Source organism: Paralichthys olivaceus, chromosome 16 (assembly GCF_024713975.1).
Source record: "Paralichthys olivaceus isolate ysfri-2021 chromosome 16, ASM2471397v2, whole genome shotgun sequence".
Taxonomy (NCBI): domain Eukaryota; kingdom Metazoa; phylum Chordata; class Actinopteri; order Pleuronectiformes; family Paralichthyidae; genus Paralichthys; species Paralichthys olivaceus.
Genome location: NC_091108.1, coordinates 8,273,583 through 8,296,089, shown reverse-complemented (window position 1 = coordinate 8,296,089; position 22,507 = coordinate 8,273,583). Strand labels below are relative to the sequence as shown.

General features: G+C 40.6%; 2 protein-coding genes across 2 annotated transcripts in view; one reads left to right on the top strand and one right to left on the bottom strand.

Moving 5' to 3' along the window:
- Window positions 1-382: 382 nt before the first annotated feature.
- Window positions 383-13,495, bottom strand: rb1cc1 (RB1-inducible coiled-coil 1). The gene is made up of 23 exons (XM_020110230.2): window positions 13,112-13,495; window positions 12,006-12,138; window positions 11,784-11,910; window positions 11,499-11,669; window positions 11,149-11,351; window positions 10,437-10,881; window positions 10,161-10,331; window positions 9,893-10,077; window positions 9,567-9,753; window positions 9,219-9,300; window positions 9,034-9,098; window positions 8,818-8,921; window positions 8,462-8,588; window positions 6,226-8,159; window positions 5,817-6,003; window positions 4,377-4,485; window positions 3,897-4,191; window positions 3,117-3,168; window positions 2,971-3,018; window positions 2,167-2,225; window positions 1,860-1,987; window positions 1,540-1,610; window positions 383-1,295 (listed from the first exon to the last, which is right to left on the bottom strand). Exons 2-23 carry the CDS (start codon window positions 12,074-12,076, stop codon window positions 1,218-1,220), a joined length of 4,899 nt encoding a protein of 1,632 aa, XP_019965789.2. The 5' UTR covers window positions 12,077-12,138; window positions 13,112-13,495; the 3' UTR covers window positions 383-1,217.
- Window positions 13,496-18,443: 4,948 nt separating this feature from the next.
- The window catches only part of agap3 (ArfGAP with GTPase domain, ankyrin repeat and PH domain 3), a 112,926-nt gene continuing 108,862 nt past the window's right edge, over window positions 18,444-22,507 (top strand). Inside the window, exon 1 of the mRNA XM_069510988.1 lies at window positions 18,444-19,228. Coding sequence (XP_069367089.1) covers window positions 18,868-19,228 — 361 coding nt within the window. The 5' untranslated portion in view covers window positions 18,444-18,867. The remainder of the gene's footprint in view (window positions 19,229-22,507) is intronic.

Here is a 22,507-nt window from a genome sequence, read left to right as displayed (position 1 = left end):
GCCTTTTTGAAGTCTGTTTCCTGCAGTACCGTGCCAACATTAATGTTTCCACAAAAGCAAAAATGCTAAATCAAGTGAATACACTATACTGTGTATTCCACATTGACTCCTGAATCCCCCAGAAATTTTTTAAAAGCATCATTAAAAAACTATTGACTGTAAATGCCCCAAAGTCACTGTCGATTTCCTTTTATAATCACAAGCCATTGTAAAATAGTTCTTCAGAAAAATGAACAATTGGCTTCTGGTGTAATAAATCAGTATTTGTCCTTAAACCGGGGAAACTTTTATTCCCAAATGAACATTGTGAAGGTGAGTCCAAGAAAATAATTTACATCTCTTAGCCACAAATATATAATAAATATAATTAGCCAACACGAAATATGCTTGGGATCAATCCTTTATTGTTTCAAAACTCTATCTTTTACAATACAGTCATTTATTGTTACATGTGTGATTTGATGGTAAATGTACAATGTCATCCGATAATGAAACACAGTCACAAAGTTTTCCTTTCTACATATCAATATTCTATGATAGTGAGAAGTTTGTGCTGATATATTTACTTAGTTCTGACAGCTCAATCACTTCCCTTTTCAATTCAACAAAAGCATTGTTTTTTTTGAAAGTGCATTTCAAGGATTGCAAAGACGACTGTTGCCATCAGTCGGCTATAATGTACATTTCAGTATTGACAGAGGGCCATACTGCTTTGTGAGTAACAAACAGCATTAACTACATTTCCAACTACAACATTTATCTGGATAAGTAAATCAAAGAAAATATATCAATATGCATGCCATGAACATTCCTCCATAAACATTTATAATAAATGTATATTTTCATTTAATTATGCTGATAATGACACAGTATTTTCCACAAAAGGACAAAGGCTGATAATGAGAACTAATATTTAACATCCAAATTTTGTTCAATTTTACACACAGGTCAGATGGCGTTATGCCACAGTGTATAGGGCAATGCCCTAATAAGGTTAATAGCATTTGGTCCACGATAACAAATCTGGGTTATAAAAGAAAACAAAAACGTGGTAGCAGGTGGGATTTTGAACTGAAATTCAAAAAGAGCGTGATGATGATGATCTTAATTCATTCCATTTTTAAGGTCTTTCATTTTTCAAGTTATGAATTACGATGTCATGTTTCTGATCAAAAATTAAGCAATATAAATATACATTTTAGCTCATAACTCAACTATTATACTTTTCTGTTCCATGGAACAGCTTTCACTCTGTAGAACTTGGTTCCTAAAGGGACCTTGAACCTGTTCTGGGCCTGATGAAGAAAAACGAGACAAAAAGAGAGCGAACTTTGTCAGACAAAAGATTGAAACTGCAAATTTACACAACATAACAGAATTACTGACATGGACCAAATCAACACATCAGAAAACTATAAAAATTCTATGTGTGGAAATTATTACTAAAAACATGATTTCCAGGACCACACTTGTTAGTATATTGGGTCTTAGAAATTCTTGATACACAAAACATTTTACAACTTGAGATAAAGTCAATACCTTTTTTGCCTGGCAATATTCCTTTTCCATCACTTTTCCAAGAACCCACGGCCGTCTTGAAGTCCCTGATGCTAAACAACAAAACAAATATTCAGTGAACACTCAGTAAAACAAACAGACAAAAAGTTAAACAAAGTCCAAGCAAAGCAAAAATAAAGCACATATATTACACACATTCACTTTAAAAATCTATTCATTCTTGACATATGATATCTAATTACCAACCAATCTGATCTATGTTTATCTTATCAGTAAATCACAAAATGAATTCCAACACTACAGTCCATCATAGGCTGATCATAGGTGTGGACAAGGCTGACCTGGTTTGAGGTCCAGTGCAGTGAGAGACTCTGAGTGGAGGAAGTAGAGGGTGGGTCCGACCGTGAACAGCACATAGTTGTCGTGTCTTTCATCCAGGATGATTAGAACCAAATCACCAACCTGGAAGCTGAAACATTCAAAAAGACGGACATTCCATGAGACGATGAGTTCTGCAAACTGCTAACAAAAACGCAACACATTCATGGTAATTATATAATGATGTGTTTAATTGAACTGCATGCATTATTTTTTTTTATTCACACCAGCGAGCAGCACATGTTAAGGACATGTGATGTGTTCACTTACTCTCTGATGGCGATTTTGTCTGAATGCCGTGACGACACAGACGACATGCTCTGGGACATCTAGGAAGAAAAGCAGAAGGGACATTACGCATGTTAGAGAGAAGAGTTTTACAGTATTGGCAACAAATGATTTCCAAGAGAAAATCTGTGTGACTTGAGATTTGCAAGAAATAGGTTTAGTAATTAAATGTTTGTACTTTTACCCTAATGACAGAATTAAACACAAACTAATTTTAGTTGTGTTCTTTTGTCCAGCCCGATGAAAACTTTTCAAACCACAAAAGTATACTTCAACACATATAGTATATTTTTGTATTTCAACCTATTTCATTAAAATATATCCCTCTTCACGTTATCATGACTCTTCTTTAAATTTCCTCGCTGAGCTCTTTGGCCTCCTGGGTCAGTGTTTTACTCTTTGATGCTACTGCCACCTAGTGGAGCAGATGTTCCATAGCCCACAGTGAAAACTACAATGGCATGCAGAGAGCTGTATCTCCAAGGCCCAATAGCATAATAAGAAAACATTTAAACAGATTTTTATCTGGATCTACACAGAATTGCAGGCACTTGTAAATATCAGTCTCCTAAAAATGCCTGTTATTGTTTTTATTCATTAAGATCCATGGATTATTCTTCAAGACAAAAACAATCAGTCTCACAATGTTAAAGAAAGAGCAAAAAATTCCTGCGTCTAACCCATGATCCGGATATGGACCAAAATTGAATGGGTTCTTCCCTGATTGAGATGAGAATATTATAATAATAATAATAATAATGATAATAATAATAATAATGAACCTACCAGTCTTTGACTGAGGCGCTTGTTCTCTTCTTCCTTCATGTGTAAAGTCTGCAACATATATACAAATTTTGATTTTACACATAGACATCCAGAAAAACGTGTGCTGTGCTTAAAATACTGTGTCAAAGATAAAGATGTATATTTACCCTCTCGAGTAAGAGTATCCGCTGTTTCTCCTCTGACATCAGGATATTATCACTACAAAAAGAAAACATCAGGTTGCTGGGAATCATCCTCTGAAAATGTCAACTGACCGTTATGCACTGAGTGGAAATAAAACGATGACTTTCATACCATAATAACTAAATACCTGGTTAAAAAACCTAAAGGGCAACTCAATAAATGTTGATAAACAAAAACAAGCAAAAGGAGTATTTCAAGAAAGGAAAAAATAAAATAGCTGGAACACTCGATAAAGACAGAATCTAGAAATTCAATTCCATTCATGTTGGAGGGTGGGAAACTGGTTTAACACAGACTTCAGTAACCTGAACAAACTCCATCTCCTGTGCTTTGTGTGTATAAGGAACAGGGTTTTTGGTTGAGAGACAAAGAAAGCGTGGTTAAGCAGAGCTGCTTGTCTACAGCCAGACATCTTGACTATCTATAGCACCTACCGTACATAACATATATCTAAAGAAATGTGCATTTACAAGGCAATAATTCAGACTGTCCTCTCAGTGAGCTGTCATAACACTGTGGCCTAAATGAAACTTAAGCATTGCACAGAACTAAACAGGTTTCTTATATAACATTAATCCTGTTGTAATTTAGTTGATAAATAAGGTGTGAACAAAAGAAAATGCACTGACAGGCCAAATGCATGTCATGTCAGGGTTAAGAAAATAAATCTGAGTGCTTCCCAATAGGTGAGACTGGAATCACCATTATATTCTATCAACATTTACTGTAGAGAGGATGCTTACTGGACTGTCACCATGCTGGCTTCCACCGCTGAGTCGACATTTTCGTCATCTCGGAATTCTGCTACAGAGGCCAGTCTGTCACTTTCAGCCATGGGCTCAGAGGAGCAGGACCCAGCCACAGGCAGAGCTCTGGCTGCTGCTGCTCCCGCCTCTGTGACCTCCGGGGCTGATGGGTGAGGGGTGAAGAAGGCAGAGGAGATCAGTGCAGTGCTGCGCAGGCGATTAAGTTCTTCTTCCAAGTGTTTCTTCTCCTGCATGACACTCGCCCGGTCCTCAGAGAGAGTCTCTATCAGAGCTGCAACATGTGAAGATAAATAAGAAACGCTGCCAGGCACAAAATTCCCATCTCTAACTTCAAACTTCAAATATTGTCTCTTTAAAATACTGTAGAAAGAAGTATAGAAAAAGATGTGTGACTATGTATTAGGTATAATATCAAGAATAAAAACTTTCCACTCAAACAAAGTGAACAACACTGACCTTTGTCCTTCTCCTGCTGTTGGGTCACTTGCTGCAGCTTGTCTGTGAGCTCATTGATGATCTGCTCCTTCTTCAGCTTCTCTCGGGTTAGAACAGTGTTGAAATTAGTCTAGAAGAATAAAACATTTGGAGTTTAAAAAGCTTGACATCCATTTTTAGTGACAAAGATATTTTGCAGTATATCAAAGTACACATATGTTTTTGAGGGGAAGTCTTTGCAGTCAGCTTGCAGTCATGGCAGTTTCAGATGCTTTGTTGATTTTTACAAACCTGTTTCTGTGTTGCACTGTTCCTGATCTTTTTACCATTTTTTATATCAAGTGAAATTATGCATGGCCAGTTGGGTTTTTTATATTGATACAAAACAAAGGTCCTATCAGCTTTAACTATGAAGAGGGGTGAAACTGAGAGAGGTCTGCTTTTGGGAACAGTGAGTGATGAAAAACTAATTAAACAGTAAAAGTTAAGAGTGAACATGTCTTTCTGCTGCTCCCTTGGTGTCCTGACAGACTGAGATTAGTGCCGGCAGTTTGAGTGGATTTTTTTTGGAGTAAAAGCCTGATCTCTAGATCTGTAAAAGCTTAACTTGGAATTAAGTGCAACTGGCTGTGACAGTGCCAAGAACCATTAAAAATGAAGGTTTCAGAAAGTAAGTGCTCACTGCTGCATTAGATTTTATTAATAAGTTAATGGTAGCTCTGCGTTAAGTTTGCTGGGCTGTGCATGAATAAAAACACAAAAGAACTAACACTACACTATCACACTGCATTCGTTTGAGCTAGGTGTATCTAATAAACTGACAACTAATAATACAACAGCCTGACTAAAAATACTACCTCAATGACACTTTTTGGGGGCTGCTGAAGGGTCTAACAATACACTGAGAGGTGTTTAACATATTTAACTTATCCTCAGTGATAAAAGGATGGACTTAATATTAGTTAGCTATGTCTACACTCACACTTTTTCAGTTTAAAAAATAAAAGATCCTTCTCTTGATGAGTGTTATCAAGTAATCTCCTTTCACACAAACAAGCCAGAAAATACATTTAACATGACAGTTGTAAAACAGAAAGCAGTGTGTGTTTGCAGTTGGTTGTTTAGATACAGAAAAGAAAAGAAAACCAGGTACTTTGCTGTTTGGATCAATGATAAGGGGAAAACATTTAACGAAAGTAAGTGTTAGCAGTCATCACTGATCATGGAGTCGTGACCAATAAGTGCAAATCAGGAACTGAATGTGAATGACTGCGTAATGGTTTCTTGAAGTCTACGTTTTTGTCTGTCCATTCTAACTAGAACAGGACCAGCAGCGTTTCCCAACTTCTCCGTTTTAAGGGCTTGAAAACTGGTAGTAGTGTTAAGTTGCCATTACTCATAAAAAGACAAAGTTGGCATTCACCGCCTCCCGAATTTGTTTTCCATTCTCTTAATACAAACCTGCTGTTCTGCAATTAGTGATGTCTTGAGGTTCTGTATCTCTTCATTCTTCTTCTTCTCCAGGAGCTCTATCTGGGACTGTAGCGAGGCCCTCTCCTGCTGCAGCCGCTCTTGTAGTGCAGAGTCCAGAGAGAGAGGTGCTCCAGCATCTGCATGTTCCTCAGCGTGCAGCGACGACCCTTCATCACTGAGAGGCACACAATAAACGGATCGGACAGGGTAATATACAAACTATGTAACAGTTCATTCTTGACAAAGAGTAAAAAACTTATTTACATATCTCATCTATCCGTGTGTCATTAGATTGGCTTAAATTTAAACAAACCATCTAATTTACCCAGGTTTTATAATGTGGAAAAACAAACCAAAGCTACATTTTTATATCTGGTTTCTGTTATTGGGCATTTACCTTTTTGAAGATCGTCTCTCATGGAGCTCACTCTCAAGTTGTTTGATTTTCTTTAACAGTCTGTTTTCCATCTCCTCCTTCTGCTGCTCAAACTCTTTAAAGGCTTCTGGTGATGCAACCTTAGTGGACTCTTGTTTTTCTAGTTCTGTCTCAGTGGCTCGTCTGTCCTGCTCTACTTTTTTGGAGAGCAGATCATTTTCTGTCTGCAGTTTGTTGACAAGAGTCCTCAGCTCTTGCTCCAGTTCTTGGAAACTCCTGAACTGCTTTTCTTTTTCCTCACTTTGAGCCACTTGCTGCTCTAATTCCTGCTTAAGCTTCTGTTGCTGCTCTGAATAGTTCCTCTCAGCATCCTGGGATTGCTGCTGCAGGGAGGAGAGCTCATGGCGCAACAAGATAGTTTCCTCCTCGTGTCTGTCCACCAGCTCGGAGATACAGTGGTCCTTCTCAATCCTCATGAGACTCCTCAACTCTGCCAGGCCCACTTCATACTCCTCATTTTTTACCTGAAGCTGTTTTGTGACATCTGCCAGCTCTTTGCCGAGGACATTGGTCTCAGCTTCAACCTGAGACTTCACAGCCTCGGCCTGCTGAGTCTTGGCCTCCTCAAATAAGAGTCTCACCTCCTCAGTCTCTGACTCTTTGAGGGCTAATTCCACCTCGAGTTTGCAACGCAGTTCAGCAAGCTCAGTTATACGAGCCTCCAAGTCCTTGATTTGGTTTTCCTTCTCTCTGAGAGCAGTGGCATGTTGAGCAGCGTCCTCACTTAATTTTGCACTGTTTTCAGCAGCCAGATGTTCTAGAGCCTCCTTGTTATCCTTAGTAAGAGCCTCCAGCTGTGCCTTGTGCTCCTGCATCATTCTGACCTCCAGCTCCTTTAAGTGAGATTTCTCAACAGCTTCCAACTCCTGTCGAATCTTCTGCTGGCCACGTTCAATCTCAAAGTGCAGATTCTCAAGCTGGCTGGCCAGGGAGTCTCTTGCAACTGAAAGCGTCTCGATCTCTTCAGCTCGATCACTGATCATCTGCTCCAGATTTTTGATCCTATCCCTCTGGCCTCTCTCTGTTTCCATCCATCGCTCTCTCTCATTCTCGAGCTGAGTAAGTTCTTTCTCTTTGCGCTCCATAAGTCCCTCCAGCTCGAGCATCGCACGCTGGACGTCTCTTACAATGTTCTGGTTTACTTGATTTTCCTCCATTAGTGTTTGAACCTGCTTCTCAAGCTCTTGCCGAACAGAGAGCAGCTCACTTTGATGCTTCTCCTTCAACTTCAGTTCATGGGTCAGGCAGAAGTTGTCCACAACGCTGCGCACCTCTGTGGTCATATTCCTCAGGACAAAGCCAAAGTCATGTTGTTCTTTTAACACTAGACCTCTTAAGTGATGGAGATCATCCTTTACACTTCTTAAGTTAGAATGGGACTCCTCTGCAGCAGACTGATACTTCTCAATAACTTGTTTGAGGACAGTGATCCTAAGATTCTCCCTCTCTAGTGTTGTGGTGTCCTGCATACGCTTATTGTCTATAGCGTTGATCACTGAAGAGTACAGAGACTCTACCATCATGTCAGGGCTAGTGGGGTCACTGATGGGGTTCGGGGAGGTCAAGTTCCCTTCGATCACAAACTCATTGACAGCAGACATGAAATCTGACTCTGGGCTCTCTGCTAGAGAATCCAGGTCGAGGGAGCCCTGCTGCAGGACTGGATCCATGTTCGGATGGCCGATGGTTTCAAAGTCAAATGTTTGTGCATCAATGCTGTCTGGGGACAAGTCCTCCAAAGGAGCTGGGACAGGAACATGTAGGGGTTGGCAGCCTGGACCCTGAAGGCTAAGAGAGGTGGGGGTTTTGGAGGACACTGGTGTGGTGGTCCCAGGTATACTTTCAGACTGTGGGGTCAGCAAGGTTGATCTATGAGAACTATGACAATAGGATGCCTTGAAAATGATGAGGGGAGAGGAAAAGAAGACAACTTAGTAGCTGAATGAATAAGAAAACTAAACCATACTATGTATGAAAATATATTTTGGATTTCATAATGTGTATAAGAACCAATTTTGATTATAAAAGTAACCAGTATTAAGTGTTTCGATTTAATTTCCGAGAGTGTAGTAGTCTGCTAGTTGAATTTGTCTCCCATAATGTTTAAAAAGGTATTTTTTTTATAGTGATATAAGAATATGAAAAACACACATTTTTTTACAGTACAAATGAAGTGTTTTACTGAAGCTTTGATTACCCTTTGTTCGTTCAACAGGTCGGTGATAGTTTGGGACATCTCATCCACACTCTGAGCTGCCTGGACCAGCTGGTGAAGCGTCTCCACATGGCGATGTAAGGGCTCAAAGTCACACATTGTAGGAACCCTGAAAACATATGGGGAATGAATTTAAGGACAGAATGATAAATACAGTCAAGAGTAGACATCCGGAAGTTGAACACCTATTGCTATTATAAACTCCAAACAAATTCATATAAATGGGCATCACCTTCCAAATCAACTTGTTTTTATTGGTCATATCCCAGGTTGATTCTGGTAACATTCTGATACAGTAATACCTCTGACCACTTTAATGACAGAGGTAAGTGACTTACATAAGGAAAGGCTGCACCTCGACAGGACAACAAGATTTCAAGTACTGCAGGTCCTCAAGTGAGATGTCTGGAAGTTCATCGTCAAACCTTCTCGGCTTTCGTGTCTATAAATAACAACAAACAGCACAAGAAGGGACACCTTGAAATTAGGCTGAAATAATATAAATGATAATATCGCTATCAGCTTGGTCAAAATTCAAACAGTTTCACACTTACACAGAATGATGTTGGAGGCCATGAATCGAGTCCTCTAAACAAACGATTTCTGAGGAAAGACTTCCCTGAAAAGAAGCACAAACATCAACAGATCAAGGCCGATCTTTCAACGATTTTTCAAAAGCTCATTGTTCTGTCAAGTGACAAAACAAATGTCATCAGCTGAGTTTTCAATAGACACTTACTAAAGAGTTTCCCAAAGGATTCCCTTTTGAATTTCTCAGCCTCGTACAGTCGTTTCCCATCCTTCACAAGTGCATAGGCCCACTGAAGAGATGAACAGTAAAGACTTTAGTGCAAGAAAATAACTCTATTTCTTTCTTTGCCTACTTTCAGTTTAAACAGTTTAAAGTGTAACTGTGACTTATTTTCTCTTCGTCATGGTGGCAAATTCAGAGAACAACTGCCCAATTCATTGAATCTGTAAATTATACGCTTAGCGCTTAATGTCCCCAAAAGCTCCGGATTCAGTGTGGACAGAGAGCTAGAGTCTAGACACACAATTACTTTCCATAATGGCATTTAGCACTGACCTCTCGGTAGTGGCGCATAAACATTTTTCTCCTGACGACTTCCACCACCGCCAAGCAGTACATCTGGGGCACAGTACTGAGGGCCTCCACCACTCTCACTCTTTCCAACAGCTCTGTCAGGAGTCTGAGTAGAGCCTGAAGCTTCTCACTGTCCTGGTCTGCATGAAGCATCACGTAGCAGCACCATCTATTTTCAAAATTATTATCACCATTAATGTTTGAAAATGTTTTTTCCCCTCAAGTGAACATTTTGAAAACCCACTAAGAGTAAGCAAAAGCTAGATCAGACAATAAACAAAGAGGGAAGAAGTGGTTTTAAGCTTTACTTGAGTCTGACTTGAAGGTTGTTTGCAAGTTCTTGTTTGGCAGTAGTGCACTTCTTTTTGATGTCAAGCAGCTTCCTGTGGTTGTTCAGCATGATCATCAGCTGGTTGGTGTGACTCAGACACAAGTCGGGCAGAACAGATGTATCCTTCAGGTTTTCAGCACGCTTCTGATTGGCCAAAAATCCCTTTAAGAGATAAAACATCAGTGCAATTCATTCAAAATAGAAGACGTAGTAATTAAATAGTGTTTCTCTCTTACGTCACGTACCTGAGCAAGTTCTTTTTGTTCGTTCACCAACTTCTTACAGCTTGCTATCATTTGGTCAAGAGCATACAACCTGTCCTCAAGCCCCTTGATGGCTTTCATGTTTTGATTATCCAACTTAGCAATTGTGTCACGACAATCTGTCAGGAAGGGTTCAATGATCCGTGGGTCAAGCTGAAAGAAAGACACATTTTAATGGAAGACTTCCAGCCCCCTTTATGTAAGACTTAATATTTAGAATTCTACATTGAAATGTCTGTTCATTCATCACGGACTCACCCTATTGATGGAGTCAAAGCATTTCCTCACAACTGATTCCACATCATTGGGTCTGTCTTGCACATTGATCCAGTCTAATAGTGTGACGTTGAAGGAGGACGAGTTGGCAAACTCAGGAGTGTCGTCGTCATCATCGTCGTCATCATCATCATCATCATCTAATAGCGCAGCTCTCAGCCCACCACTGTCAGTCATTTCATTTGTTTCCTGGTCACCTGCTGGCTTACACGTGGCCGCTTCCGAAGCAGAGAAGGATGCTGATAACTTGGAGGGCCTCTTTGCATCAGCAGTGTAGAGCACAGACTCAGTGGACTTTTCTTCTTCTGTCTCATCTGAGTCCTTCCCTGGGGTTGAACTGGACTTCTCCATGCTCTCTCTGTAACTGTGTCTTGTCAAACTTTCCAGCAGAGGTATCCTAGCCATTACAGAAACCGCTGTCCCTAACCTGCAATTACGACAAAATGGGAATGAGGAGTAAAAGTTGAACAAGCTTGTTTCACTTTAGCAGAAACATAACTTGCATTAATAACTGTTATTTCAAACATTATTTGAGCTACAATTGTGATTAAAGTATTCAAAGTGTCAAAAATTATGTACGAAAATAGTATATATATAGTTAATAATAATAAATATATAGCACATTGTATTTCCAATTCCAAACTATTAGCTAGGTCAAAGTACAAAATAATATGTTCTCCTTGGCAACACTTACTTTGTAAGTTTCACCTTAATTTCTTCTAACTCATGTTGATAATTTGCGTATGCAGAGTCAAACTTCACAAGCAACTTCTGATAAGACAGAGTGCAGTCGTCCAGATTCGCCATGATAGCAGCCCAGCCTTGGTGTTGAAGGTGTTCATCATGAACCAAACGTTCACAGAAAGAGCAAAGTTTCTTGGCAACTTCAAACATTTCCTGGGGAGGAACGAACATGTCAGGACAAGTTATGAGCATTACATTATTAATTGATTAGTTGCATCATTTTAATTTCAAGGCAATTTCTTAGGACAGAGCTCTCCCACTGTAATGCACATTTAAAAACAGAAAAAAGTAGGTAACTACCAGAGCAAGTTGTGTTCGTGAGGCAACAGTGTGAAAAACAGCTGGCATCAGTAGAGACTCCTCCACCTTGACCTGAATCTCACTCTCAATCGAGAAGGTGGTTTTGGGGATCGTTGGATCCCGGTCACACAAGATCATCTCTTTGTTGAACAAGAATATGGGATTGGTTTCCTACAGAAACAACAAGCAATTAGATATCAGTAATCAAAACACAGCATATGTTCCCAGGATACTTTCTGGGCAAATAAAGAATCGTACAAACACAAACAAGCTTTGTGGACTCACAGTGCCAGCACTGTAGCTGCAGACTCGTCTCTCTGCAGCCATACATTCCCCTCCATTGACAACAAGGACTTGATGTTGAGTTGCAATCTTATATTTGGCTTGGATGGCATGTTTAAGCTCAAGTACGCTGAAGAAATATGGAAGAGTGTATTTAGATCACAAAGGTGAGGATGTACTGACCACAACTTTAAACAACATATTGCTGAAATGCCAGTCTCTTACGTTTGGACAGCAAGGTCAGTGTCAAATGTCAGCGTGCAGCCATTGTTGACCTGGAACACATACAACTTCATGTTGACTCTCCCAGACTTCTACACAGTTGCTTAACTTGCTCATTTAGTCATTCGAGGACACCCTGTGAAACAAAGCACAAACAGATCCATTAAAATCTCAGCTTATACATTTTATCAAGTGTTCTTTTTCGGTAAAAGAAAAACGCAGCCATTCACTAAATGTACATAGCCACAAAGCTACTTGATTAACACCCATGCACAGTGTTCTCTGGGCTAAAACATGGGCTAAATGAATGAGGACATTATGTCAGTCTGTCTCTTTACATAGTTTATACTTTTAACATTAAGGCCCCTCATGTCACCATAACCCTTCCACCTAAACCTTGTGGTCTCATGGACACTGAATAATTTAGCTGAGGCAGTCACCTTGTTGTTAGTTACTGGCTACTATCAAGTTTGTGATGTTGCTCTAATGTCAAATCTGTCTGAAGATATAAATATACAGCTACTTCACATTAACTCGCACTCATCTGAGGAGGTCTTGACAACTGCACAGCCAAGTTTAGGACATTACTTCAGTTAGCACCACCCGACCACTCACTGATCACTGCTGTTAGCATGACAACATAAAACACCTCCTCTACCAAGTTGCTATCACAGACTCAGACAACCTGAGCGTCGGTAAATGTCAGCTAATTGTCGTTAATCGCAGCTAGCACGTCTCTGGCCCTGCCATTGTTCCGTGTCACTGGGGGTAAAGGTGCCTTCGTGTACCGATATTAAAAATAGAGGACACTCAACCGTTGCTTTTACCCCCGAGGCCTCCAGTCATTCGCTGTTACAGTGTCAAAGAAGCAGCCACAGCCAGCAGCTTAGCAAGCTAGCCTGTCTATAGTAAACCGCTGACTGTGCTAACTGGCTATTAGCTAACACAGCTGTCAGGCTAGCGCAGGACCTCTGTTTCTAATGTCGATCATTTTGACAAATGTGATGAGATTGACCACAGCAGATAACACCAACCATTAAAGACTCGTGTGGTCGTACAGATGATACCTCACCCTGCACTGATCGCAAACACGATTTCGCGTGTCTTACCTCGCTTCCCTCGCATCTCCCCGTTCTTGGTCTCCACCTCGCTAGCTAACAAGCTAGCAACCGAGCTAGCTAGCTAACCTGTTTAAGCTTGGCATACATAGAGCTAGCTCGCCAAGCCACTTAGCTAACGTCAACTGGACTAAATAAGACACTGACAGCTGACAGCCATGGCCAGTAGCACGGATCGGCCACACTGGTGTGAAGCAGACGTCTGATTTTGGCAGAGTCCAGCGGAGATGGAGTGGCAGACGCACCGGAGCAGCAGTTGTTTATCTCAGGTAGCTAACTACGCTAACACCCTCTCAGTAGCTCGGTCTGTTTTGTTGTTGTCATCTGCTGATGTGCGGAACGTGGACGAACCGACCAACACACACTCATTTCACAGGTCGGCTTCACTTGTGTTTTGCGCATTTATAAAATAAATACGCGCATTTTATCATCGTCCATTGCATTTTAAAATATAATCATAACATTAAAAAACAAACGCATTATAGGATATTAAAATGTTGTGAACTTCACGTGTTGTGATCGCCATATTATTGCAGAAATCATAAAAGTATATTAAGGTTTTAGCTTTTTTTTTCTTTTGCCATGCATTTCATTATTATAAACATTTACAACTTGTATTTATTTATTTTTTACCCATTGATTTGACGTAAAACTTCCTTCAACATCAAATCAATGGCACCAGTCTTCACTAGTAAAGAACACAGCCTTTAAATATAATTTATATTATAACATTTTCGTCACATGTTTTTATTTATGCAATTTTACTCTTAGATCATTGCATTTGTATTTCTTACATTGCTTATAAACTTATTGACGTCAGTGAATCGAACCCAGTGGAACATCTGAGCGTCACACTGAAAGGGTTCAAAAGATTCGGCTCTGAAAACTGTGTCAGATTTCCCATGAGTCTATGCGTTCGTCACTGTACTTTTCCAGGTGCATTGTGGGAAACTGTGGAGTGTTTTGCTGCAACATGAGAAGGGGTGTGGTTAACGGAGGGCTGCAGTGTGTGCATGATCCTGTTTTGCGGCAAAGACTCGGGCTGTTTATAAAAAGATGCAAAGATGAGGCAGTGTGCGGTTTGTAGCGCAACACGTTTCATTTTCTGACACATCATGTGGTTTGAATAGGAGACGACAGTAAATCTGAAGTAAGCACTATGCAAAACAATAAAAAAAAATGTATTAGTATTAGTAAAGTATTAGATCAAAACATTTTAAATTGTTATGACTGACAGTTTTGTAAAAAAACACTATATTATCTAGTATATAGGCTACCTACCTTTCCAAAGAAAAACATTAGTGTTATATCCCTAAGAGTTTATTTTTAGTGTACCTTAATTATTATTATTATTATTATGACATACCTTTTTTTTTTTTAAAACTACATTTCCAAATAGATGAAACAGAATAAAACATCAAATAAGTGTCAGACTATCTCTATGAAATAAATGAAAGTGGTGCATTAATAACATTATTACTTCCCTCTGTCCACTAGGTTAAATTTGATGTATGATTGTGTCTTACAGACTTTGAAACCAAAATGTGATTGGCATGTCAATTAAAACTGCATGGTCGTCAAGGTTACTGCTTTGTTTATTCTTTAATTGCCACTTCTGTGAACTGATCCTTTAATCAGTGTGATGTTCTATACAACAAACGTCCTCTAGAGGTCACTGTGCAAAAATGATTTATTTCACCCAGTGACATCATCTGGAAATAATTTTCCTGTATCTTCCACTTCTTATTCATCTGACATCATCAAAAAAATCACTGCTCTCAGAAAATGTTCTCTCTCATGTTGACATCTTGAGCAGCACTGTAATGGTGAAGTTCAACAACCAGAAGATCGGTGTTCAAATCCCTGCGGTTGTCTTCTTTTCTAACATTCCTATATACACAAATAGGTCCACATGGAAACCTGTACAAAATAGGCCTGCACATTTGATGAAGGTGACCAAATACCAAAATAACCATTAAGAAATATTAATATAACAAACTGTTTCTTGCTTTTATTACTAAAAACGCAGGAATGGACATTATATTCTCCCACATGGTGATAGTAAGTGTGCGTCATTTAGGCCCCTGGGAGCTCTAATTCATCATTAGACCTTTTCTAAATAAAGCTTAAGAGGTCTCCAGTAAACAGGATGTAAATCCAAACAGGAGTCACATAACATTTCCTGTAGCTGACATCTAAAACATGCTCAAAATCATGTTTGTAAGAATTTCTCATGAATAAGCATCAGTTGAAACATATTGATGTAATAAAAACATTGGCTGGAGTTTTGACCTCTTTATATTTAATGGTGGGAAATGTATTGTTGTTGATTGATTACAGTTGTGGGTATATTATACAATCAATAATTAAGTAACTTCATTTCACTCAGTATGTATAGTTCATTGCCACAGGATGTTTCTATGGATTCATTTGTGATTGGTGGATAAAAATGCAGTAAGCGATCAGAGTGAAATATCCTCCATTTGAAATGGTTTGATCTTGAGGCCTTAATAATGGTTCTCATGGAGGTTTTGGCCGAAAGGAGAAGGAAGAAATTCAGCCTGACAATTAGTATTTAAGCTTCATGTCTGCAAGTTAAAATACCCAGCAGTAAATTAGGAAAGTTTCATAAATATTTCTATGCTCAACAGAGGAACTCGGCTATTCTAGTATTCATGACAACTTCCAGTGTCCCGGGGCAGCTCTCACAGGCTTTCACTGATAATTTAGGGCGAGAAACTAGATTACTCAATTGTGACATGAAACACTTAACATGCTGGAGCCATTGTGCTGTGAACCAGAGCCAAACTTTAATATTTTACTAAGAGGAGAACTGTTCATCAGCATTAAACACAAAGTTTTATCTCTATTTCTTTCAGTTATGTTGAAGAAATGAACGTTCCAATCATGGGATTTACAGTTAATAGTAAATTTCCTTTCAAGACCTGAACATTAATGAATATTTAATATATTCTGATATGCAACACTGTGAGAAATGCACCGGGCATGATGCACATTTTATCACACTGAGTCTTTGAGCTATTTTGTAGAATAGTTGCTGTTGTCATGACATGTTAGCGTAGCCATTTGCCAAAAATGACAGGCCTGCAGGCAACTCCTGTGTGTGTCACCAGGTGCCTGGATGAAAACATAGCCCATAATAGCAGCGCCAACATCATCATTTGTCAAGACACATATAACAAACATGGGAATTACCTGCATAATAACATGGAGTGCAACAGGATGATGACAGTGATGTGTTTGAGAGGAGGAGTTCCAAATGTGGTCAACAGATGGAGGCAGAAGGCTGAAGATAGGAAACAGAGAGGACATGACCTGCAGTGTGTTGCAGAGGTGGTTCAATGTTACATAAATAAAAGTATTCATATATTCTGCTGCACATTCTGACCGTGAGTCTTCAGCACATTTAAAAACTCACTGTTGACCGAGGCACAGCTGTCTTTGCATTCTTCAAATGGTGATTCGGTCTCCCTCAGGAGGAAGCAGTAATGCAGCAAGTTGTTGACCTGGAGCATCATCCTCCGTCGTGAAACAATGACCATAAGAAACAATATAAATCTATAATACAGCAGGTTGTTTAGAATTCACGTCTGCTCAGATACAACACACAATAAAAACCTGTGTGTCATGATGCAGCTGTTTGGAAGTGTCCATCATCTCAGCTGTCACTTCAAGTTTGATGACATGAAGAATTAAAGAAACTTAGGTGTACATACAAGAGAAAGGTTTCACAAGCATTGAAATAATAACACAATGGCATATATTTAAATTTTATTAGAAACCTACTTAGAAAAACTTACTTGTATAGAGACTGAGCCCTCTGTACTCCACATTACACTTGATATTTTTATACATCAATTATTTTTAAAACCACACCACACACATAACATCACACCATAACCATAACCACACCACACCCTAACCACACCATAACCATAACCACACCACACCCTAACCACACCATAACCATAACCACACCCCACCACACCATAATCACACCACACCCTAACCACACCATAACCACACCACACCATAACCACACCACACCACACCATAACCACACCACACCACACCACACCACACCACACCACACCACACCACACCACACCACACCACACCATAACCACACATCACCACACCATAACCACACCACACCACACCACACCACACCATAACCATACCACACCATAACCGTAACACACACATAACACCACACCATTCCACACCATAACCACACCACATTATAACCATACCACATGCATAACACCACACCATAACCATATAACACCACACCACACCACACCACACCATAACCATACCACACTGCTGCAGCAACAGCTGCAGAATCTTGTCAGACTGTGACAGTCCTATAGCCTCTAACAGCTGTTGTTGTAAAGCACATTAATACCAGTAGGTGGCTCTGTGTCCTCTTTATTACTGACCCATATCACGCCACTCCTCATAACATGTCCTTCAATGTAAGACATTCAGACATACTGTATATTGGACACAGTCTGCAACATGAAGCCTGTCTGTTCAAACAATATGATAACTAATACAATTTTTGCTGAACCATCTACATATATATATAAATTTAATATTTTTGTGGCAGCTGTGGTTTCATATCACATCAACATATAAACTGTTCTTAGATATGAAACTATAATAAATGAAAATACAACAAAAATGTTTTAACTCTCCTAACTGTGCAATATTCATTCTGTCAGTACAATACAATGGTTAATGTGCAATCCATTCACTGTACATATTCTCACACTGTTCATATCTATCTATCTATACATGTATGAGTACAAGTATTAGTATTCGTACACTTTTTTGCATATTACTTATTATTACTTACTGATGCATATTATTGACTCTTGCTGCTGTGATAAGTTTCTCCATTGTGGGACTACTGAAGGATTATCTTTTCTTATCTTATCTCATTTTACAAGTTGCTGCACGTCCACGTACGCGTGCACGGATGGGTGTGAATGTGTGGGCCTGCGTGGGAAACAATCACTTGGGTTTCTTTGCGTCAAAGCAGAATAACAACAAGCACACATGTCGTGTGTACTGCGGCTGCAGCATCTTCTTGCGCATCTCGCAACAACCAGTTGTTGTTGTTTAGTTTTACGGTTGCATAACTGTGTCAGGTAGGTTATTATAATGATGTGCACGTTGCCAGCTGCCCCCCCCCCCACTCTCTCTCTCTCCCCCTACACCAGATCTCCAATCACACCCTCCCCCATCTCAAGTACAATTACGTGATGGGTGACGTTGCAGCATGCGGAGGAGGAGGAGGAGGGCGCTGGGCAGGGACCACTTGGACCAGGGAGGACTCAACGCCGATTTCATTTCAGCGCAGAGACAACGCGTTCGAGGCTGCGGACCAGGAGCCCATTGTCTCCTTCAGACCGAGGACGACCGGGTTCAGACCACAACACGGCGGTGCAGCCCGTGAAGGAGTGTCCCAGACAAGTGGCGAGGCACCGCGGGTTCAGGGCCCTGGACAGATCTGGCCAATAACGAAAAATGAATCACAGTCAAGTTTTGATGATATGAACACGAGCCGCGTTTCGTTGCAATCGGAGACCAACTATTGATGCTCGCGCGCAGATCGTTTTGCAGCCCATCAGTTCGCGCGGACTTCTTTTGTTCGTGATTTCCACTCTCGCACATTCGCGTTGAGAAACAGTTGCAGTCGCTCCGAGACAAACACCGAGATGAATTTCCAGTCGAGCGTCCCAGTGTCCGGTATCTCGCAGCAGTCCCAGCCGGCCATGCCCACTCCAGGCACGGTCCCGGCGCCCGTCCCCGTCCCGGTGCCCCAGTCCATCCCGTCCCAGTTCGGATCCGGATCGTCTGCGAGCTCGGGGGCAGGCCAGTTCGGTTCGGGGACAGTTTCGGGCCAGGCTGCCCAGCCCAGCTCGCAGTTTGTTTTGTCCAACTCAGCGGCCATCAGGGCAGAGATCCATCGGTTCGAATCCGTCCACCCGAACATTTACGCCATCTACGACCTGATCGAGCGCATCGACGACCTGGCCCTGCAGAACCAGATCCGGGAGCATGTAATCTCCATTGAAGGTGAGTGGAGGGAACCATACTGGCTTTTCACTGTCGAGTGCTACCTTTCATTCATTAAGGGTTGGGGGGAGACAGGGGGGGTTGTTGTGTGAGGGAGAAAGAAAGAAAGAGAGAGAAAGGGGAAAGGGGGGGGGTCTCCTTTTCCTTCTTTTTCCTTTTACGCACACTTGGAAACATTGTCAGAGGCTCATTGCACAGTGTCAACAATCACACTTTGAGGTTGGGGGGCGTAGCAGATCTCATTGTCCTGTCTCAGGGCTGAATGGCCCCCATGCACTGCAGTGGTAACAAGGAAATGTTCAGTTGCAGTCAGGAGAGGCAGCCTGTGCCTTCTGCTGCTTCAACAAGAGGATGTTTCCATCTTACCCACTACAGTGTGACCTCCAGTGAGGGTCTGTTATTTTATTTTAAAACCCATGTCAGAGAAAGAGGAGCTGCCAAATGTTACACGAAAGTAGCCTGATGGTGGAGCAATGCAGAGGCACACACTCTCTAAGACTGGAGACAGCGTTGAGGAAATGATGATGTATCCCTGTGGGGATGGCATTGCAGTCATCACCGGGCATATTCTTTGTCACCCTTGAAATCAAGTCCAAATGTCATGACCTGTCCGAGGAATGACGACAGTGATTGTGAAGCTGGACCACACATGTACGTGGAGGCTAGCCACAGCAGCCTGTAAGATTCCCAGAGGGAAGGAGGATCATGCACTGACATGTGAGTGTCTTAAATCATGGTCGCGGTTTCTTGAACTCACCCACACTGACACAGCAGTCAGGGTCCACCGCTGCCGATCAAAATCAGCTGTCATGGTCTTGAGGAGTGTTACAGCAGCCGTGCACGATAGATTCCAATGTAATACAATGATGGCATGTGAAAATACAAGCACATTTGGTTTATTATGTTTCTAGAATTTATGGAAAATGATCTAGATCGGCTTGATTTGTTGTTGGCATAAATTATGAGTGGACAGTGAAATTGTGGAATGGTTAGTGTATGGTAACATCCTCAACAGCGGTATTGTTCAGAATTCGACTGTAATGGAAAGTAACGTCATTTTTCTAGTACATAGCAATGGGTAGTTTGGTCAGCATTCGACAACTACAGCTCCCAGGAAGCTCGGACAGCAAGCCGGTGGCAAGGACTCATGGGAAATGTTGTTGAATTTAACAAGATAATGAAACTTAAAAGTACATTTTGTCAAAATGAAAATCTTTTACAAGCTTATCAGTAAAAGTAGATTTGAAATCTGTAATTGTTATGAGCGGACCTTGACAATATTCCCTCTATATAGAAAACGTATATACAAGCAACTTTAGACACATTTACATGGACAAGAGTATTCCAATATTCACCTGATTACGACAAAGGTCTGAATAAGACGCTGCCATGTTAACAGCATGATTACCTAACCCGAATAAGGTCATACATGGAATATGACATGTAGAGTATGGTGTGTGTGTGTGGCCATTACACATGTACTATATATTATATATATATTTTTAGTTTGTATGGTATATTTATTCTTTTAATCTATTCTAATGAACATCAACAGGAAGACTTCAAATAGAATACCATTGTATTGTACTGGTGCAGTGACAATAAAATGATCTTATCTTGTCGGATTATGTAGATATGTATACGTCTTAGTCTCATTGAACGTGTCAGCTTTTGCAAAGTTAGAAAAAAAACACTGAAAAGGTCATATAGCAGCATCATGCCTTTGGCTTTGGAAATTCTGGCGGGAACGACAGACGTATGACATAGCTGATGTCATGTTGACATAATCAGACTCTAACATGTAGGTGGGAATGAATGGAATATTCTATACGCAGCTCATGTTAATACCAAAATCAGAGTAATGTCTTATTCAGAATAGTCAGTAGTTGGAACATTGCTGTCCATGTGAACATAGTCACTTATTCTTTAGGATTTATTGTTGAACCTGTCAAACACATATTTAGTGTTGTAGAGTGATGGAATAAGACAAATCACAATGGAAATGAACGTCATCCTCATGTGAAGATGTATGATCAGCTCATTTCCTTTTGAGGAGAGGATGAATTTTTGAGTCTTTTCAATTTATCTGATGTCTTAGGTTGGTTGCATAATTTACCCAGCGAAGGCCTGTCTTTATTCTGCGTCTTGATAGAGTAACAGTGGAGCCTTTCTTGAGTTATCTCTTAGATGTACCTTCTTTAGAAGCAGACAGGGTGCTGCTCGCTTCATTCACCAAACAGTTTTAAACGATTAGCAAACACTTGACACAAAGGAAATCAGCGCTCCTTCACTGTCGGGTCTCATTCACTTGCAAAGTATCTAGGAGTTATTTTGTGGCATTAAAATAATGTGCAATAATGTAGAGTGTTGATTGTTAGTTAAAGAATTTCTTTTACTTTAAGATATTGTGTTGACGTTTGAATATATTCAGCCAACTAGCCAACAGCTTCTTGAATTGTCTGAAGGCTGTGTCTATGTGCTGCATTATTAGCACCTCTGTTCCCTGGAGCGTCTGTTAGTGAAGAAGCTCATCCCTCTTGTTGCTTTCAGACATGCACTGAATTCCGGACATTCTCCTGAAAGGGGCTGTGTGAGAGCCCAAATGTCCAAGTCAATCTCTCTGGACACCCCCCCCTCCCCCCATTAAGCCCATTACAGCATACAGCAGAATATTGTCCAGCGAATTCGCAATGAGTGAGTGAGTGGGCACATTAATGAAGTTCCTCACAAGTGACAGGCACTACATCTGGGGGAAAAAGCATAAGATTACAAATATCTCAGGATGAAAAAGAGGTGCTGTACATGTAGAAGATGCTGATGATGTCTGATCCAAGAGCTGTTGGTGAATTGTAAACGTGTGATTTCCACACATACGCCCTGTCCTGCATCCTCTGCCCAGGTGCCACATCTCACCTGAACGACCCGGACATTTTCCTGTTGTTATGAACGCGCATGTCTCGAACAAGTCTCGAAAGGCAGAGTTTAATTCTGAAAATGGCTTCAGTGACATCACAATTTTCTCCCTCTGTGTGATAATTGTAAATTTGCAAAGGATCAGAAAAAACTATCACTCTCTGATTCCAAAATTAAGCTGGTAAGCTGGTGCTTACTGTTGATGTTTGAGGCTATAGCATTCCCCCAGTACGTTGTCAAAATGTCCATGTTTGGCAATAAAAACAAAATGATGCAGCTGGCTTATACAAAATGTTGAACTGACAAATATTTAACCTTGAAGCAAAAAATCCACAGGCAAACAAAAAGATAGGCCGAGAAAGGCAA